This window comes from Heteronotia binoei, unplaced genomic scaffold (assembly GCF_032191835.1).
Source record: "Heteronotia binoei isolate CCM8104 ecotype False Entrance Well unplaced genomic scaffold, APGP_CSIRO_Hbin_v1 ptg000334l, whole genome shotgun sequence".
Classification (NCBI taxonomy): Eukaryota; Metazoa; Chordata; class Lepidosauria; order Squamata; family Gekkonidae; genus Heteronotia; species Heteronotia binoei.
Window position 1 is genome coordinate 105485 of NW_026800018.1, and position 15584 is coordinate 121068.

The 15584-nt window shown below is 43.9% G+C and overlaps 1 protein-coding gene across 3 annotated transcripts; it reads right to left on the minus strand.

The window, feature by feature from the left end:
- Nucleotides 1–478: 478 nt before the first annotated feature.
- Nucleotides 479–11705, minus strand: LOC132590612 (phosphatidylinositol N-acetylglucosaminyltransferase subunit H-like). 3 transcript variants are annotated; one of them, XM_060263583.1, is made up of 4 exons: nucleotides 11484–11705; nucleotides 8280–8489; nucleotides 6883–6966; nucleotides 479–1092 (listed from the first exon to the last, which is right to left on the minus strand). In XM_060263583.1, the coding sequence occupies exons 1-4, from the start codon at nucleotides 11661–11663 to the stop codon at nucleotides 1012–1014; spliced, it is 555 nt and encodes a 184-aa protein (XP_060119566.1). In that variant the 5' UTR covers nucleotides 11664–11705; the 3' UTR covers nucleotides 479–1011. The 3 variants fall into 3 exon arrangements, with proteins under 3 accessions (XP_060119566.1, XP_060119567.1, XP_060119568.1); XM_060263584.1 differs by having other exon boundaries at nucleotides 6883–6930; nucleotides 11484–11695; XM_060263585.1 differs by lacking the exon at nucleotides 6883–6966 and having other exon boundaries at nucleotides 11484–11695.
- Nucleotides 11706–15584: the final 3879 nt, after the last annotated feature.

The following is a 15584-nucleotide window of genomic DNA, read 5'->3' on the forward strand; positions in this document are numbered from 1 at the left end:
ACTGGTGCTTGCACAGGGGACCTTTCCTTTCCTTTGGCTGTTAGATATACAGCCACATTCTTCTAGTTGTATTCAGTGGACTTAGAAGGGTGACATTCTGCTTAGGTGGCGCTAAGTGTTGTTACCTGCCTCAAGTCTCTAGGTGGAACAGTCTAGATATTTTTTTAACTGAATAGATTTTACCATTTGACAGCTTACCAATCCACAGTCCAAACTGTATACCAATTATGAGAGAACTGTATGGCTTTTTCTTGCAAAAGCAACTTCCGCCTATCTATCCACTGCCATATCACTTTTGAAATCCTCCTTCCAAAAGCGGTTTCCTGTGTGGTTGTGTAAGACTGTTACTTAAGACCTGAGAACCTGAAATGTCATTGGCCTCATGCAGTTCTCTCTGATTTGTGTTTTCAAGAGATCCAGGAAGAAAAAGGATCTATACTACTTGTCAGCCAGGTAAATGCAGGTGAAAATACAATTATTTTTATAACAATCCAGAAAGCAAAGCATTTTAATCACATGATAACAATTACAGAATGCTAATGATAAGCCTGCATATCAGCAGGCCCCATGAAATAATTATCAGCCCTCAGAAAACAGTTCAATGCTGCTGCCAGCTTCTCTTCGTTCACGGACATGCATTAAGAACAGGAGCAAGATTGCATATGGCACTCATCAGCCCATTGCTGCTGAACTTTCCTTGTAGATTTCAGTTCACTGAAGCAGAGTTAATTGTTGACAGAAAAGAAGATTATTGTCAAGTTTCTTACAACATCATGTTGACCAAAGAAGAGATGGGTCTGGTTTAGATTTCCCCCCTAACATTTCTCCAAGACAGTATGTTCAGTCTGCCCAGAACACAACTGCAGTTTCCAGTTCTCTGGTCCATTAGGATCCACTGCCATCAAGTTGTCAAGTTCATTAGCATGTTTGCCATTCTGCATATATTTTAACAAATCTTTGCAAAGTAGAACATTTTCTACCTTGATAAGGGTTTTGTGTTACAGTTTGATGTCAAGATTTTTTGCTCTGCTCCAAGATTTCTTGGCAACTTTTGTACACTTTCACAAGACAGTCTAGGCGTGGCTTGGAGCTCTGTAAAAAAGAGAAAAACTCAATGGCCGAAGAATGTTGCAATTTGTAAATAAAAGGTGGAGTATAGAAGCTTCACACAAAAAGAGACAGTGCAACCAGGAAAAAATTATCTCTCTCAAAGAATGGAGATGGTTCATCAAATTGCTTGGAACGGTAAAATTCTATGGCAGGGGTATCAAACATGCAGCCCAAGGCCAAATCAGGCCCCAGGAGGGCTCCTATCAGGGCCCCGAGCAACTGGCTGTCATCTGCTTCCTTCTGCATCACAGCTTGCTTTGCCAGGCTTGCTCAATCGCAATGGCCAGTGGGTGAGAATAGGCAAGTTAGGCAGTTTGGTGTAGTGGTTAAGTGTGCAGACTCTTATCTGGGAGAACCAGGTTTGACTCCTCACTCCTCCACTTGCAGCTGCTGAAATGGCCTTGGGTTAGCCATAGCTGCTATCGCAGGAGTTGTCTTTGAAAGGGCAGCTGCTGTGAGAGCCCTCTCAGCCGCACCCACCTCACAGGGTGCGTCTGTTGTGTGGGGAGAAGATATAGGAGATTGTAAGCTGCTCTGAGTTTCTTGATTCAGAGAGAAGGGTGCGGTATAAATCTGCAGTCATCTTCTTCTTCTAGGGCACCATCTTGCCTACGGGGTGCCACTGGGCACCCCCTCCCTCCTGCTCTCAGTTTCCTGGGCTGCAAACCTGGGAAGCTGAGAGCACTCGGACAGTGAGTGGCTGTGTGCTCTCCAACGAACCCAGCTTCCCTCATGAGGGAACCCAAGCTCAGAGGAGAATGCCCCTGTGCCCGGCTACTCTTGCCTTGAAAACGAGAGCAGCTAGGCAAGGCGGCTCACCTGCAGCCCCTGCTAAGCCTTCTCAAGTCTGCCCAAGAAGGCTGAACAGAAGCCGCAGGTGAGCCGTGCCAGCACACTGCAGTCTTGGAGGCACTCCCGAGACCTCACTGCGCAGGCGCCAGAAGCCCATGCAGACCTCCTCTGCTCCGCCACTGTGCCTGCCCTCACCATGGGTGGGGGTGCAGCGGTGGGTGGGCGGGGTGTGTGAGGCAGGTGTGTTTTGGGGCCATTTTTCCTGAGCTAAGAGAAAAATGTGTGAGCTGGAGGCTAAAAATTTGTGAGCTAGCTCACACTAACTCAGCTTGGAGGGAACACTGCCAACAAGGTCTCATTTATGTCAGACCCAACCCTCACAACAAATGAGTTTGATACCCCTGCTTATCACTAATGGACAAATTTTCTACAGTCTAATTGACAAATGGCTAATAATGTTTAAAAATGGAAATAGCTAATCTTTTTCCTGAGCTCAATTACAACCTTCAGAAACCCAAACTCAGTTTTGAAATGTGTTCTTTGGGCTTAGGAAAAAAATGACAACAATAGAGCCAGTTTGGTGTAGTGGTTAAGTGTGTGGACTCTTATCTGGGAGAACCGGGTTTGATACCCCACTCCTCCACTTGCACCTGCTGGAATGGCCTTGGGTCAGCCATAGCTCTAACAGAGGTTGTCCTTGAAGGGTAGCTGCTGTGAGAGCCCTCTCGGCCCCACCCACCTCACAGGGTGTCTGTTGTGGGGGGAGAAGATAAAGGAGATTATAAGCCACTCTGAGTCTCTGATCCAGAGAGAAGGGCGGGGTATAAATCTGCAATTCTTCTTCTTCTAGGAATGTGAAACAATCCAAAGACATCCCTACCCCATCCTAGGATGCTTTTCAGTGAGATTTCTATTACTCCCAAGCACAGGGGTGGGGAACCTCCATCCCGAGGGCCATATACGGCCCTCGAGGTCACTTGGTTTGGCCCTCAGGGATTGCTGGACAGATACATAGAAGGCCATGTGGCAGCCTCCCTGGGGTCTGGCTGCCCAGCAAGGATCGTGGGGCCCAGCCGCACGGTGCAGCAGCCTCCCCAGGGCCAAGCGGGGATCACAGGGCCCAGACTTGCTGCAGGGCAAGGAAAAGTTACTGTCACAGTTCAATTTGCACTTGATTATCCCAGATGGTGTGGCCTAATATATAATGAGGGTGTGACCTAATATGCTAATATTAGGGGATGTGGTCTAATATGCTACTGAGTTCCTGCTGGGCTTTTGCCTAGGGCGGCAGGCCAGGGGTGTGTATGTATGTTTGTCTGCCAGATTAGGCTCTCCCCACATGACTTCAAATAGAAAAATAATTATTTGCATTAATTTTGCTGGCGTGAATCATTCTCCCTCGGTGAAGCACTTTTTTTAAATTGATATTTTTTATGGCCCGCAAATGATGTTATAAATATCCATATGGCCCTTGGCAGAAAAAAGGTTCCCCACCCCTGCCCTAGCACCTGAAATGCTGCTAAATATGTCCGTGACAGTGTCCCAGATCTTAGAAGCACTAGGATATGGAGTTTCTCAGGCACCTGATATCTCAACTCAGTACAGTGGTGCTCTGAAAAACTACATTATTTAGCGTAGGGTTCCTTGCTGGAAACTTCTGAACCAGGGACAATTTTCTTAAGGAAACAGTGCTTAATTCATGATGCAACCAAACACTATAAGTTTTTTTTTTAAGGTCTAATTTGGAGCTGGGAAAATACAAGTTCCAGCATTATCATTAGTACTGTGCATGCTTTATGACCACAGAGCTTCTGTCCCAAGACTGCCACCACTGCATTTTTAAATCACTACAGTATTCATGTCACTTAACAGCAAATGATTAAAAGAACCATTAATCTTTTTTTAAAGCGTGCTGCTTAATACACTCATTGATAAAGACAGTATCACTGCAACCCTAAAATGAGCGACACCCTTCTAAGTTCAGTGAAGTCAACAGGCTTAGACAGGTGTAACTGTGCTTAAGACACAAACTTATACTGAATCAGACCACCATTCCATCAAGGTCTACTCAGACTAGCAGGGGCTCTCAGGCACAGGTCTTTCACATCACCTCTAGCGCCTCAGGCACAAGTCTTTCACGTCTGTTTAGCTGGAAGTGATGAGGATTGAAACTGAGACCTTCTGCATGCCAAGCAGATGATTTACTACTAAGCTCCAACCCTTCTCCTATATATCAGCACTGTATATGTTAAATATATTTTGCATAACTAACAAACTATCAAACAATGCGCATAAAAACATTTTTAGTCATTGCTCTAGTAAAGTGTGTGGAGCCCCGTGGCACATAGTGGTAAGTTGTAGTACTGCAGTCCAAGCTCTGCTCACGACCTGAGTTCAATCCCGGCGGAAGCTGGGTTCAGGTAGCCAGCTCAAGGTTGACTCAGCCTTCCATCCTTCCAAGGTCAGTAAAATCAGTACCCAGCTTGCTGGGGGTAAAGAGTAGATGGCTGAGGAATACAATGGCAAACCACCCCATAACAAAAAGTCTACCCAGAAAACATCCTAATGTAACGTTACCCCATGGGTCGGTAACGACCTGGTGTTTATTATTTATTACTTTAAATTTCTATCCCACCCTCTCCACAACCGGACTCAGGGCGGCTAACGGCCAGTTCAGACATTTATAATTACAGTTTAAAACCAATAAAATACAATTACAATTAAAACATGCCATGGTGCTGTACAACTTCGATATAGACGGGCTCTTTCTTTCCTGATAGTGATCCTATAGTAATCATAGCTCTTTAGCAATGTGGGGTGGCAGTCCTCTCCTGGCTTAGATGTTAAAGTCCTGTTGAAATAATTCAGTCTTGCAGGCCCTGCAGAAAGTAGAGAGATCCCGCAGGGCTCTTATGGCCTTCAGGAGGGCATTCCACATTTCTGGTGCTGCCACTGAGAAGGCTCTAGCCCATGTGAAACATAGCCTGGCCTCTTCTGGTCTAGGGATGGACAGTAGGTATTGTGTCCTTGAATGCAGTGTTCTCTGGGGAACATGCAGAGAAAGGCAGTTCCATAGATAGGCAGGGGACTACATTTTACCTTTATTAGTAAAGTGTGGTACCTAGGTTTTTTTGTGGGTGATTTTTATTATTAGAAAATCATTCCTGTAATGTGTAATTCTCAAAATTAACTAATTGCTTTCATGGTATTTAATATCCTGCATAAATATTGTCAGGCTTAACATATTCTGCAAAAATATTGTCAGACTTAAGATCACCCAATGACCCTTGTCATTTAAGTTGGGTCATAAACCTTAGACTCCTATGTCCAAGTCCAAAGCTACTACACTGTGATCTTCTTTTATCACCATATGTCCCATTTTCTCACTTCATTTTTGTGTAATTTGCATTTTCTAGACAAAAATCTGATTTTTTAAAATATTAAAATTATAGCCACTAATAATACTGTGAATAGACCCCATGCTTTGGGACATGTTCCTTTAAAAGCCTAGGGACCACAGTACTCGAAAGACCATCTTTTCTCCTATTTATTTCCCCATTCCATCATCCAAGGAACGGGATATCTCCAAAGGTGAGGTAGACAGCAATTAGAAATAGGGCCATCTAAGTGGTTATCCTTTACCTTAGCAATATCCTCCTCAGAAAAGTACGGTGGGTTCCATCATATTTATCTTTCAGATTGTAGAAAGGCAGTTTTATTTTCTAGCAGTTTCTTCTGAAATCTGTTGAGCTTTTGTTCATTGTGGATGCTGATTTTTTTAATAACTTTTATGTTTGAAATGTATAAAATAGTTTAATGAATATTAATGCTATCTTCCACATTTATAGAAATATGGGATATAGCTATTCTAAGAAATTTAATAAATGAAAATACATCTGTTTGGTTGTATTCCTAAATACAAGAAAGGTTTTGACTAGACAATGATGGGCTGTACATATTCATAAGATCATCCTTCATTTTTATGCCTATTCAAAAATCGCTTAGTCCATCCTACAATCTTTCCCATTATGGTCAATATTTGGTGTTTGTACCGCCTATGGGACTTCTGTTACAATCTTATAGAACTGTTTATTTAAACTATTCTTGTCCTAATGCTCAATACAGCTGCAGATATAAGTTTTTAAACTTGGCATGGCAAAAATGTGAAAAATAACAGAAAGAAGAGCCAAGTTTTAACATCTCAAATTAATGTGATATGGTGAACCACAAAATAAACAATAGCTCCATCAACATTAACACTGAAGAATAGGCACTAAATGGTACTTTCTACTATTGCTTAGAACAAAAAGTAAGAAAATAAAAAAGTTAATTTGTCTGTATTTTATTTCTAGCCTCCCCATCCTGTCCTTTCCCCTGGTGTTCTAGTGACTTTTAAGCATTTCAGTATAAAGTCCATTTGGAGCCTATCTTTATGAAAGGGGCCATTGTGAGTTTCATAGAAAAGCAGGTTAAATTCTGTACGTGATTTTAGAAGTGTTAATAGGCTCAGTGGGGTGGTAAATTGTATTCTTTAGAGGTGACATAACTGAGAAAAACTAGGAGTTAAATGCACCAAAGGGTGAGAAGGGTTACTGCCCCACCTACCTGTGCAAAACCAACTACCTAGAAAGTTCAGCAGTCAATCCATGCTCAATTGAGCATGTCACTGCTCAGTTGAAAGTGCTGTTACTGCAAGTCAATGAATTTCACACTAAGATACAGGGATGTTTCCGGGCACTGGGTTGATAAGAAGCAATGCTCTATAACACTGCCTAGAATTTTGGAAGAAAAAGGCCACAGTCAAGGCTAGAAGACATGATGCAACATGTATTTGCTACACTTATTATGACATACCTGCGTACTTCCCCCAGTGAAGAAATATCAAAAACAAACATCTGTGAGTGACATCCCCAACAAGGAAAAAAATAATAATGCATGCTTCCAAGCAAGAAAAATTAAGCTCCCTAGATTTGAACTCACCTGAAACAGTGGCACTACCTCAGAAACTACATGAGGTTCTATAGGATCCTGAAGAAGAATACATAGATAATAGATAACCTTTTGCTACAAAAATAGAAAAACACACAAATAGAATAGAACAATGAGAAATTTGTCAGGAGAAGTGCTTCAATCTTATCATTTTAAAAATAAATGAAACTCCAGCATGAGAGGTTGTTATCATTTGTCAGTATGCTCACAATAGCATTCAAATGGTAGTGCAAAATATGAACAAACATAGGTTTCTTATACCAACCCAGACCATTGGTCCACCCAGATCAGTATGGTCTATTCTGACTGGTAGTGGCTCTCCATCTTCTCAGGCAGAGAATAGTCTTTGCCAACACTTGCTACTTGAGATGTTTTCCAATGGGGTACCAGAGAATGAGCCCTGACCTGGATAGCCCAGGCTACCCCAATCTTGTCAGATCTCAGATGCTAAACAGGGTCAGCCCTGGTTAGATGTGGGTGGAAGACCACCAAGGCAGTTGCTATGCAGAGGCAGGCAATGACAAACCATCTCTACATGACTCTTGCCTTGAAAACCCTATGAGGTCACCATACATCAACTGTGACTTGACAGAGAAAGAAAAGAAAAAAACCCTAAGAAATTGAACTTGAGATTTGACTGCATGCAAGGTGCATGCTCCCTGTACTGCCACAGCCCCTCCATCTTAGAGTGTAATAGTCCTTTAAAAGAACTTCCAAACCTCCTTCAGTCACCAAAATAGAGCATAGTTTTTCTAGTAGATTGTCTTTAGGATCTGGCCAGTGGTACTAGGCACTACAACAACACTGTGAGCACTCATTAACCTTTTTAGTGTTACCACCACATGAAGAAACAAGTAAACATACTTTCTCCATTGTCCCCCATTCCCTTTCTCCCCCTCTTGACCACAAAAGTGATCAGCAATAGGGTACCACATCTTACAAAAATGGCTACTGAAGGGTTTCCAAGATAGTTATATCCGAGAATGGTTGGCAAATCTGGTGCCACCATGGAGATTGTTCTAAGCTAGAAGAGAAACAAGGGTCGATAAATTTGTCTCCTGGATAACTCAAGAGTTTAACCCCCACTTCACAGTCAACTTCTGCATCCCAATCAGATCTGCTGCAGAGGACCTACTCAGGGTCCTCTCATTTCAGAAGAAAAGTCACCATGGGACAGAAATGAGTTTTATCTGTAGTTACAGAACACCAATGGACTCAACATTATCTGAGGCTCCTCTACAATATCTCCTCTATATCTCCTTTTGGACATATAAATTTTAGAAGCTCTTTCTGGGCATATAATTCTGCCCTCTTGTGCATGCTGAATATAGAAAGCAAAGAGATGAAATTCTGAATGAGTGGTGACACAGAATACAAGGGCAGCTTACCATGTAGATGGCTTCATTGATGACCACATCTTTTACCTGGTTCATCTCTATGAAAGTTGTACTCTCTTTGCCAGAAGCATAGTATGAAGTCATCTGTATTCCAAGTGAGCCAACAATCAGCAGGGACTCCTGGTCGATCCTCACAAAGTGCAGATACACAAGCAAACCGATCAGTGTGACAAATATAGCAGCAGAGAGCACCATGCTGTTCTGTAATGGTAAACAAGCAAGGAATTTAAAATCAAATTCTACAACTAGTGTTCTATATCTGCCTAATTAACCAATGAGCTGAAACCATAACTACATGGAATGAAACTATTCAGTCTGAAGGTGCAGAAAAAAATTCCATACATTAACCCATTGTGAAAGCAGGCAGGGAGAGATTGGAGTTTATATAGAAATCTAAAATACTGTACAAAGGTATACTTAAATACATTCTCATAATAATGGAACATATACTCTCCAGTGATATAAACACACATCAAAACTGATAACAATAGACAATGCAGGCATTTCAGGGAATGTGCTGATCAGAATCCAAACAAGGGACATGGAAAAGTTTTGACACATCAAATGTTAGAGGTACAGGCTTTTGTTTTTCATGTTTTCAAAAGGGATCCCCCCATTTACTACTTCCTCCTGGGGAACTTTTGCATAACTTAAAAAATAACCTACATAATCTTTTTATAACTTAATTAGGAAAGGAAAGGTCCCCTGTGCAAGAATCAGTCGTTTCCGACTCTGGGGTAACGTTGTTTTCACAATGTTTTCACAGCAGACTTTTTATGGGGTAGTTTGCCATTGCCTTCCCCAGTCTTTTACACTTTCCCCCCAGCAAGCTGGGTAATCATTTTACCAACCTCAGAAGGATGGAAGGCTGAGTCAACCTTGGGCCGGCTATGTGAGTCCAGCCTTCGCCAGAATCGAACTCAGGGGGTGAGCAGAGAGTTCAGACCTCAGTACTGCAGTACTACTGCTTTACCACTCTGCGCCACAGGGCTGCAATAAAAACTTAATTAACCAACTGTTTAAATCAGATGGCGTGACTGGAAAAACACTGTGACCTCCCACAGCAAATTTATCCTCTCCCCACATTCAAGTTTTAGCCTTCAAAGAGCTCCATGAAAAAGTTGCTTCCGGTACTTTTGGACTGTAGGGCTAAATAAAGTTTATTATGTGATGGGATCTCTCAGAGCTTCAATATTTCCCTCTGTTAAATAGGACATAGTACTGTACACAATTTTGTGAGCAATTTTGTCTCCTGTTTGTAACTATGAGGTTAACTGTTTTAATGATTTTTTATTGTATTGCCTTGTTTTAATTGTTCAATGATGTTGTAATCAACCCTGAGCCCACTTGTAGGGTAGTGCGGAATATAAATCTCCTAAATAAATAAATAAATACCAACACATGATATGTACAAAGGTTATAGCAAAGAATCCCCCCTTCTAAATAGCAAATCTTTAAAAACTCTACCTTCTCTACCCAGGAATAGGGGAGCCTAGAAAGGCTGGGCAAATCTCAGACCTGAACCCACAGGTACTTTGCTTTTGCAAAGCATGTGTTGGGTCTCTTGCTCTAACACAATTGTGAAGACAGTAGAGTGCACCTTTCCACTCACATGGGCAAAACTGGTTCAGTGCCATTTCTCTTGGTACTGGGCAAGATAGATTTGATTTTCAATGTGCTGAAGCTATATTTTGCAGAATGACGAAGGTAGGAGGAGGTGACTGGAGAGAGGAAATGCTGTAATAAGAATGGGGAGATTAATATGGAAAAGGGATTTCACTTTTTGAGAGTGCACTCCCATATATAGACAGGCACAGAGAGAGAGACAGAGACAGAGAATAGTGGTGTAGTGGTTAAAATGTCAGACTAGGATCTGGGAAACCTAGATTGAAATCCTTGCTCTGTCATGGAAGCTTGGTGACTTTGAGCAAGTCACACTTCCTCAACCTAACCTGCCTCACAGGAATGTTGTGAGGATAAAAAGGGGGAGAGGAGAATGATGTAAACCACTTTGAGTCCCCACTGGGAGACAAAGGCAGGCTATAAAGTAAATGAAATAATAAATTTATTCAACTGATAAGTATGATACACCTTTTTTTAAGTAGTAAAAGATGCAATCATAGAGTTGGAAGGGTCCTCCAGGGTCATCTAGTCCAACCCCCTGCACAATGCAGGAAACTCACAAATACCTCCCCCTGAATTCACAGGATCCTCATTGCTGTCAGATGGCCATCTAGCCTCTGTTTAAAAACCTCCAAGGAAGGTTATTCTGTTAGTGGTTCACTATGTTGCTACAGAGATTTCTGAAAAGTGGCATTAAAACTGCATAAATAAAAATCCTATGCATACTAAGGGGGGCATAATAGAAGTTTATAAAACTATGAACCGGTAGAGAATGAAGAAAGTGGGTAGAGAGGATTTTTTCTCTCTTTCTCATAGTAATAGACCTCCCATAATGCTGGAACTCCTGGGTACCCAATGAAGTTGGTACGCAACAGACTCAGGACAAAAGTACTTTGTTACTCAACACGTAATTAAATTAGGGAATAAATTTAATTATGTGGATATAGTGGGTGTGTTCACACACACTAAATAACGCACTTTGCAACTGGATTTTTACTGTGTAAGAATAGCAAAATCCACTTACAAGCAGTAGCCCTGGGAAAGCCCCCAGTGATGGCCACAAGTCAAGATGGATTTAAAGGAGGAGAGGTCCATTGGTGACTACTAGCCAAGGTGACTGAACAGAGCCTTCCTCCACAGAGACAGCAGTCCTCCTAGTACCGGTGCAGGCATCAGGAGAAAGTCTTGGTTCTGTGCCTTGTTTGTCTATCCTGCAGAACAACTGCTTGGCCACTGTACAATACAGCAGACTTGGTCAGAGGTATGATCCGGCAGAGCTCTTCTTATGTTCCCTTCCCCAGAATTAAACCCTCCTGAAATTAATAGCGCTTACTGCCGAGTAAACGCAGGCCTAATGAGCCTGCAGAAGTTGGGGGCAGGTGCTCGGTTGGGGTAAAGTGGTGGCTGCAATATTTGGTGCATCCCTTGCAGGGGCGGGACCCCTTAGCGGTCCCTTTCCCTATGGCTCGCAGAACCCCTGAGGGACCCCCTTCGAGGGCAGAAGCAGGCGTAGGAGACGAAGAGGGAAACCGCGAAAGGGAGCGGGCCTTGGAGGCCTCTTCGGTGCGGTACCTGACAGAGCACGAAGAGCCCGTAGGCCACCAGCCACACCGAGCAAGTGACTGCGCTGAGCGACCGCAGCTGCAGCCGCGGGCAGCGCACCAGGAACTCCCGGCAGGAGGCGCTGTGGCGGCGGCGCTGCAACGTGATGCGCTCTCCGGACACCGTGAGGTACTTTTCTTCGTCCGCCATTTCCAAGGTAAAGGCGATGAGAGGAGACCTCCCGAGTGCCTAGAGAGGCTCAGTCAGTCCTACTCTAGCCTCGGACAGCTCAGTGGCAGAAAAGCTCCACCCCTTCCCCCCGGGAGGAGCTGTCTCTTGTACTGGAGAAGCTGCAGGAGAGCAAGTCTTCAGGGCGGCGACATGGCGAACGTGCATATTCTGTTGTCCAGGTCCTCTAAGCATAACTTCCAGATTTTCTTTTACCTGAGATGCGACAGGATGACGCTGTCACGATAGTTCGAGGCAGGGGTGGTGGTGGTATTTTCTTCACTGGAACGCAAGATGTGAGCAAAATGTTAATGGGTCTGAAACAGTGGTACAAGTATGTGGGGATTATCATTGATGATAAATGTTATGTTGAAAATATCTGTGATGACTTTATATAATGTTTGCACTTTTTAAAAAATCTCCCAACCCTTACACAGTAGTCTGTTCTTTTAGCCGATTCTTGCAGAGGAAATCTCGACAAGTAGATTTATGTGAAAGTTTCTAAGATGTTACATACCAGGAGATGCTTAAGCAATTCCTTCTATCAGTTGTCGACTCTGGATTGGAACCAGATTCAGTCAGAGGTTCGTCAGGGGCCAGTCTCATCATTGCTCCGGTAAAAACCAATACACGTATCTTGTACACAGTGCCACTGTGACGTATGTACAAAGCCATTTCAGTGATTTCCCTTTAGAGAAAGAAATAAAATTTAGGTTAGGATTAATCCAGTTACTATTTCTTCCAGATAACTGACCTCCCATGGCAACTTCCTTGGCAACCTGCCCGGTTCTTCCATTCGAATTGATAATGCTACATACTTTACTATAGGCACATTGGATTCGTTGTATGGTTCTGTAATTTTTGGTGTTCTGCGCATTGTATCTTTTAAATTTATGATATGATGTGATGGGTGTTGGTTTCATTTTGTATTTATTTTGCACTTTCTATCCTATTTTATTTTTAAAAAAACTTTCCATGCAACATGCATTAATAAAATTCACAACAAATTATAATCAATACATAAACTGTGAAAACTGCGATTATAAAAACCCAACAATAAAAACCCAAATCCTCTGAATAATACAATCAAAATTTTATCTAAATAGAAATGTCTTAGTTGCCTGCTAAACAGCTCAATGATAAATTTACTTAAATTTCCCAGAACCATCCACTCATAAGAAATTCTTACAGAATTGGTCCGTGTGTTTGTTTTCCTGTGACCTGAGTAACTTTCCATGAGGGAAGCAATTTAGCAATGGGCTACCTGGGCTTAGTTGGTTTCATATATGAAATCTCAGCCAATTAGTTTAGGCGAGAAGAACCTGTAACAGACTGTAAGGCATGTGAGGCCATCTAGGAAGCCTCCACGAAATAGTCTTGTGGAGCAACATGAAGATGTCTTCATTACCCAACCACCACATAAGGATCTTTTTGACAGTCTCTTGAATCCAGAATGAACGAAACTGATGACGTTCGCAATCAAGATCCGCTTTACAGGGGAAAAAATTTCCAGGCGATTTTAAATACCCATATAAAAGTACTGTAATGGACTAACAGAAACGAAAGTTCCCATTTGTGATGGTAACTGAGGGCTTCTCTTATAAGGAAGGAAAGAAGAGGCCACTGAGCGGACCCTTAAGACGCTACAAGAATTCGGGCAGTGGCCCTTTAAGAAGAAGCCAACTGGAATGTTCGCAGCGGACAGTTCCAGATTGTTTTATATGACTCCGAGTGATGAGAATGTTCGAGTGCGGGGGGGCTGGCAGGAGCAAGTGTCCGCCGGCCCGTGTCCCTCACCGGAGAGGCTGGCCCCTTTTCGGCAGCCCCCACCCAGTGCAAGATGATGCAACTCACTCGCCCCGGGCTCATCCTTTCGTCGTTGTTTTCCTTAGGAGAAAAATTGTGAGGAGGTTACGTGGGGATTCTGGGCAGGGCAGCGGGCGCTGAATCGGGAAGAGAAACCCTCAGCTGGGAAAGGGCCAGCAGGACTAGGCGGGATGGGGCAGGACGGTTCTGGGGTATTTCTAGCAGGGCACGAAGAGACACCGAGGGAGAAAGCGGGGCCGTTGGGTGATTTCCGGGTTGCGTAATCTGTGAGTGGAGCTGATAGAGGACAGGGAAGGGAGGAGATGTCGGTGTCGCAACGCTTCACTGGGGAGGGACGGCAGAGGCGCGCATGCCCGCCGCCCATCAGAGGCTCAGGCTCAAGTCGGTGGCCTCCCCAGTGAAGGGATCCCAGCCCCGCAGATCTCCTCCAACTCCACGGGACAAGAAGTACTGGTGTTTGTTGTCAGACAGAATTGCTGTTCCTCCAGTGGCGCGCCCTCATTCCCCAACCCTGTCCGTCGTAGTTGGATCACAAACCTCATGAGGTTTTATGATTTATTCATTTACATTTCAATTTACGTTATTGTAGTCCGCCTCATCTGGATTCAAGGTTACCCTTTAGATCTATATAAGCCATGCTCGATAGGCTATGAACAGAAACCTCACGGGTTGTGTGCCATTGTCTTGCATACCTTCGGTCCCATTGTTTTCTCTGCAACTGTGTGCGGGTTTGGTTGTGTCTGTCTGTCAACTGAAGATCACGCTCCCTGCATCTAATGAAGTGGCTTCAGTCCGCCAAAGCTTGTGTCACATTAAATCTCTCTCTCTGTCTCGAATATAGCAAGAGACTGCTTTTTGCTTGTGCTGCATCCGGCATAGCACGGCTGTCTTCCTGTATTTGATCGCTGGACGTATCTTCAGCACGTTTTTGCCTAAACGAGTAGGAACCGCTTGGGGTTTAAACGCCCCTTGAACTTCGAATCGTCCAGCCCAGTTCCAAGCAAGTCACACTAAATCAAGGGGACTTGCACCAGCCAAAAACAGGCATCATGTCGTACCCTTTATTCAGACCAGCCAACATAACAACACGATACCTGAGAGACACCCCCCTAAAAAAAAAAAAACATATCCAGTCGGACGAAGAGTCCTGGAGAACTCGAAAGCTTGCACACTGTCCTGTCCTGTAGCTCCAGAGAGGGTGACCCTATAAGCTGCATGCAGAAAAATGAAGCCGGAGTCTAGTGGCACTAGTGGACTTAGGACAGGGGTGTCGAGCTCATTTGTTATGAGGGCTGGATCTGACACAAATGAGACCTTGTTGGGTTGGGCCGAACCATGCCAGGCCGGGCCATGCATGTACGTATCTCAGATTAGGTAGCAGGGATATAAACGTTATAAAGAACACAGATAAACACAAATATAAATCTTAAAAAGCTTAAAATAAGCTTAAAACGTTAGCGCTTATTGGTTTTAAAGATACTTTCTTTGTATTTCTTTGTATTTGGGCAAAGGAAGCTCTGGCTCGGTCCTTGACCAGCACAATCTTTAATGAGTCAGAAGTCACTTAATTAGATGCCGTTTGGGTTGCTCTTAACAGACAGCATCACACCACTTTTGTTTCTGGCTTGTGATAAGGTCCAGTTTGGCAACCTACCTACCTACATTGGCTACCTAAGTGCGTATAGCACTAGGGCCAGATGCCATTTAAAACTTTCCTGGCTGTGCCCTTGGAGTTGGGAAGCAAATTTCCAAATGCGGCGGGGAACATTTTAAAAAGACTCATGTATGTGCAGGTTTCCTACGGGTCAACTCCAAGCGACTAACGCAGGGGGAGAAACAGGTGAGGTGGGGTGGGGGCGAGGTGCAGGCGAAATCGATTTTGGAGGGTGGAGTACGAGGGAAGTTAACACCGTCACGATGCTTTGCCAGACCCGGGTGGGATCAGGGGTGTCCAAAGAGGCCCTCCGCCAGGAAACTGCGCGCCGATTGGCCGGTTTAGGGCAGGGAGCGGGGGCGCGGCTGCAGGGGGCGTGGCGGGCCAGGCGGCCGCAGTGCCGGCTCAAGGCTTATAAAGCG

What these genes read in the sequence shown, in the direction of transcription:
- LOC132590612 (XM_060263583.1), bottom strand. Translation starts at nt 11,663, where the DNA reads ATGGCGGACGAAGAAAAGTACCTCACGGTGTCCGGAGAGCGCATCACG. An exon ending in GGCTCTTCGTGCTCTGTCAG is followed by an intron (nt 8,490 to 11,483) that starts GTACCGCACCGA and finishes TTACCATTACAG; the next exon opens with AACAGCATGGTGCTCTCTGC. An exon ending in TCAATGAAGCCATCTACATG is followed by an intron (nt 6,967 to 8,279) that starts GTAAGCTGCCCT and finishes CTATTTTTGTAG; the next exon opens with CAAAAGGTTATCTATTATCT.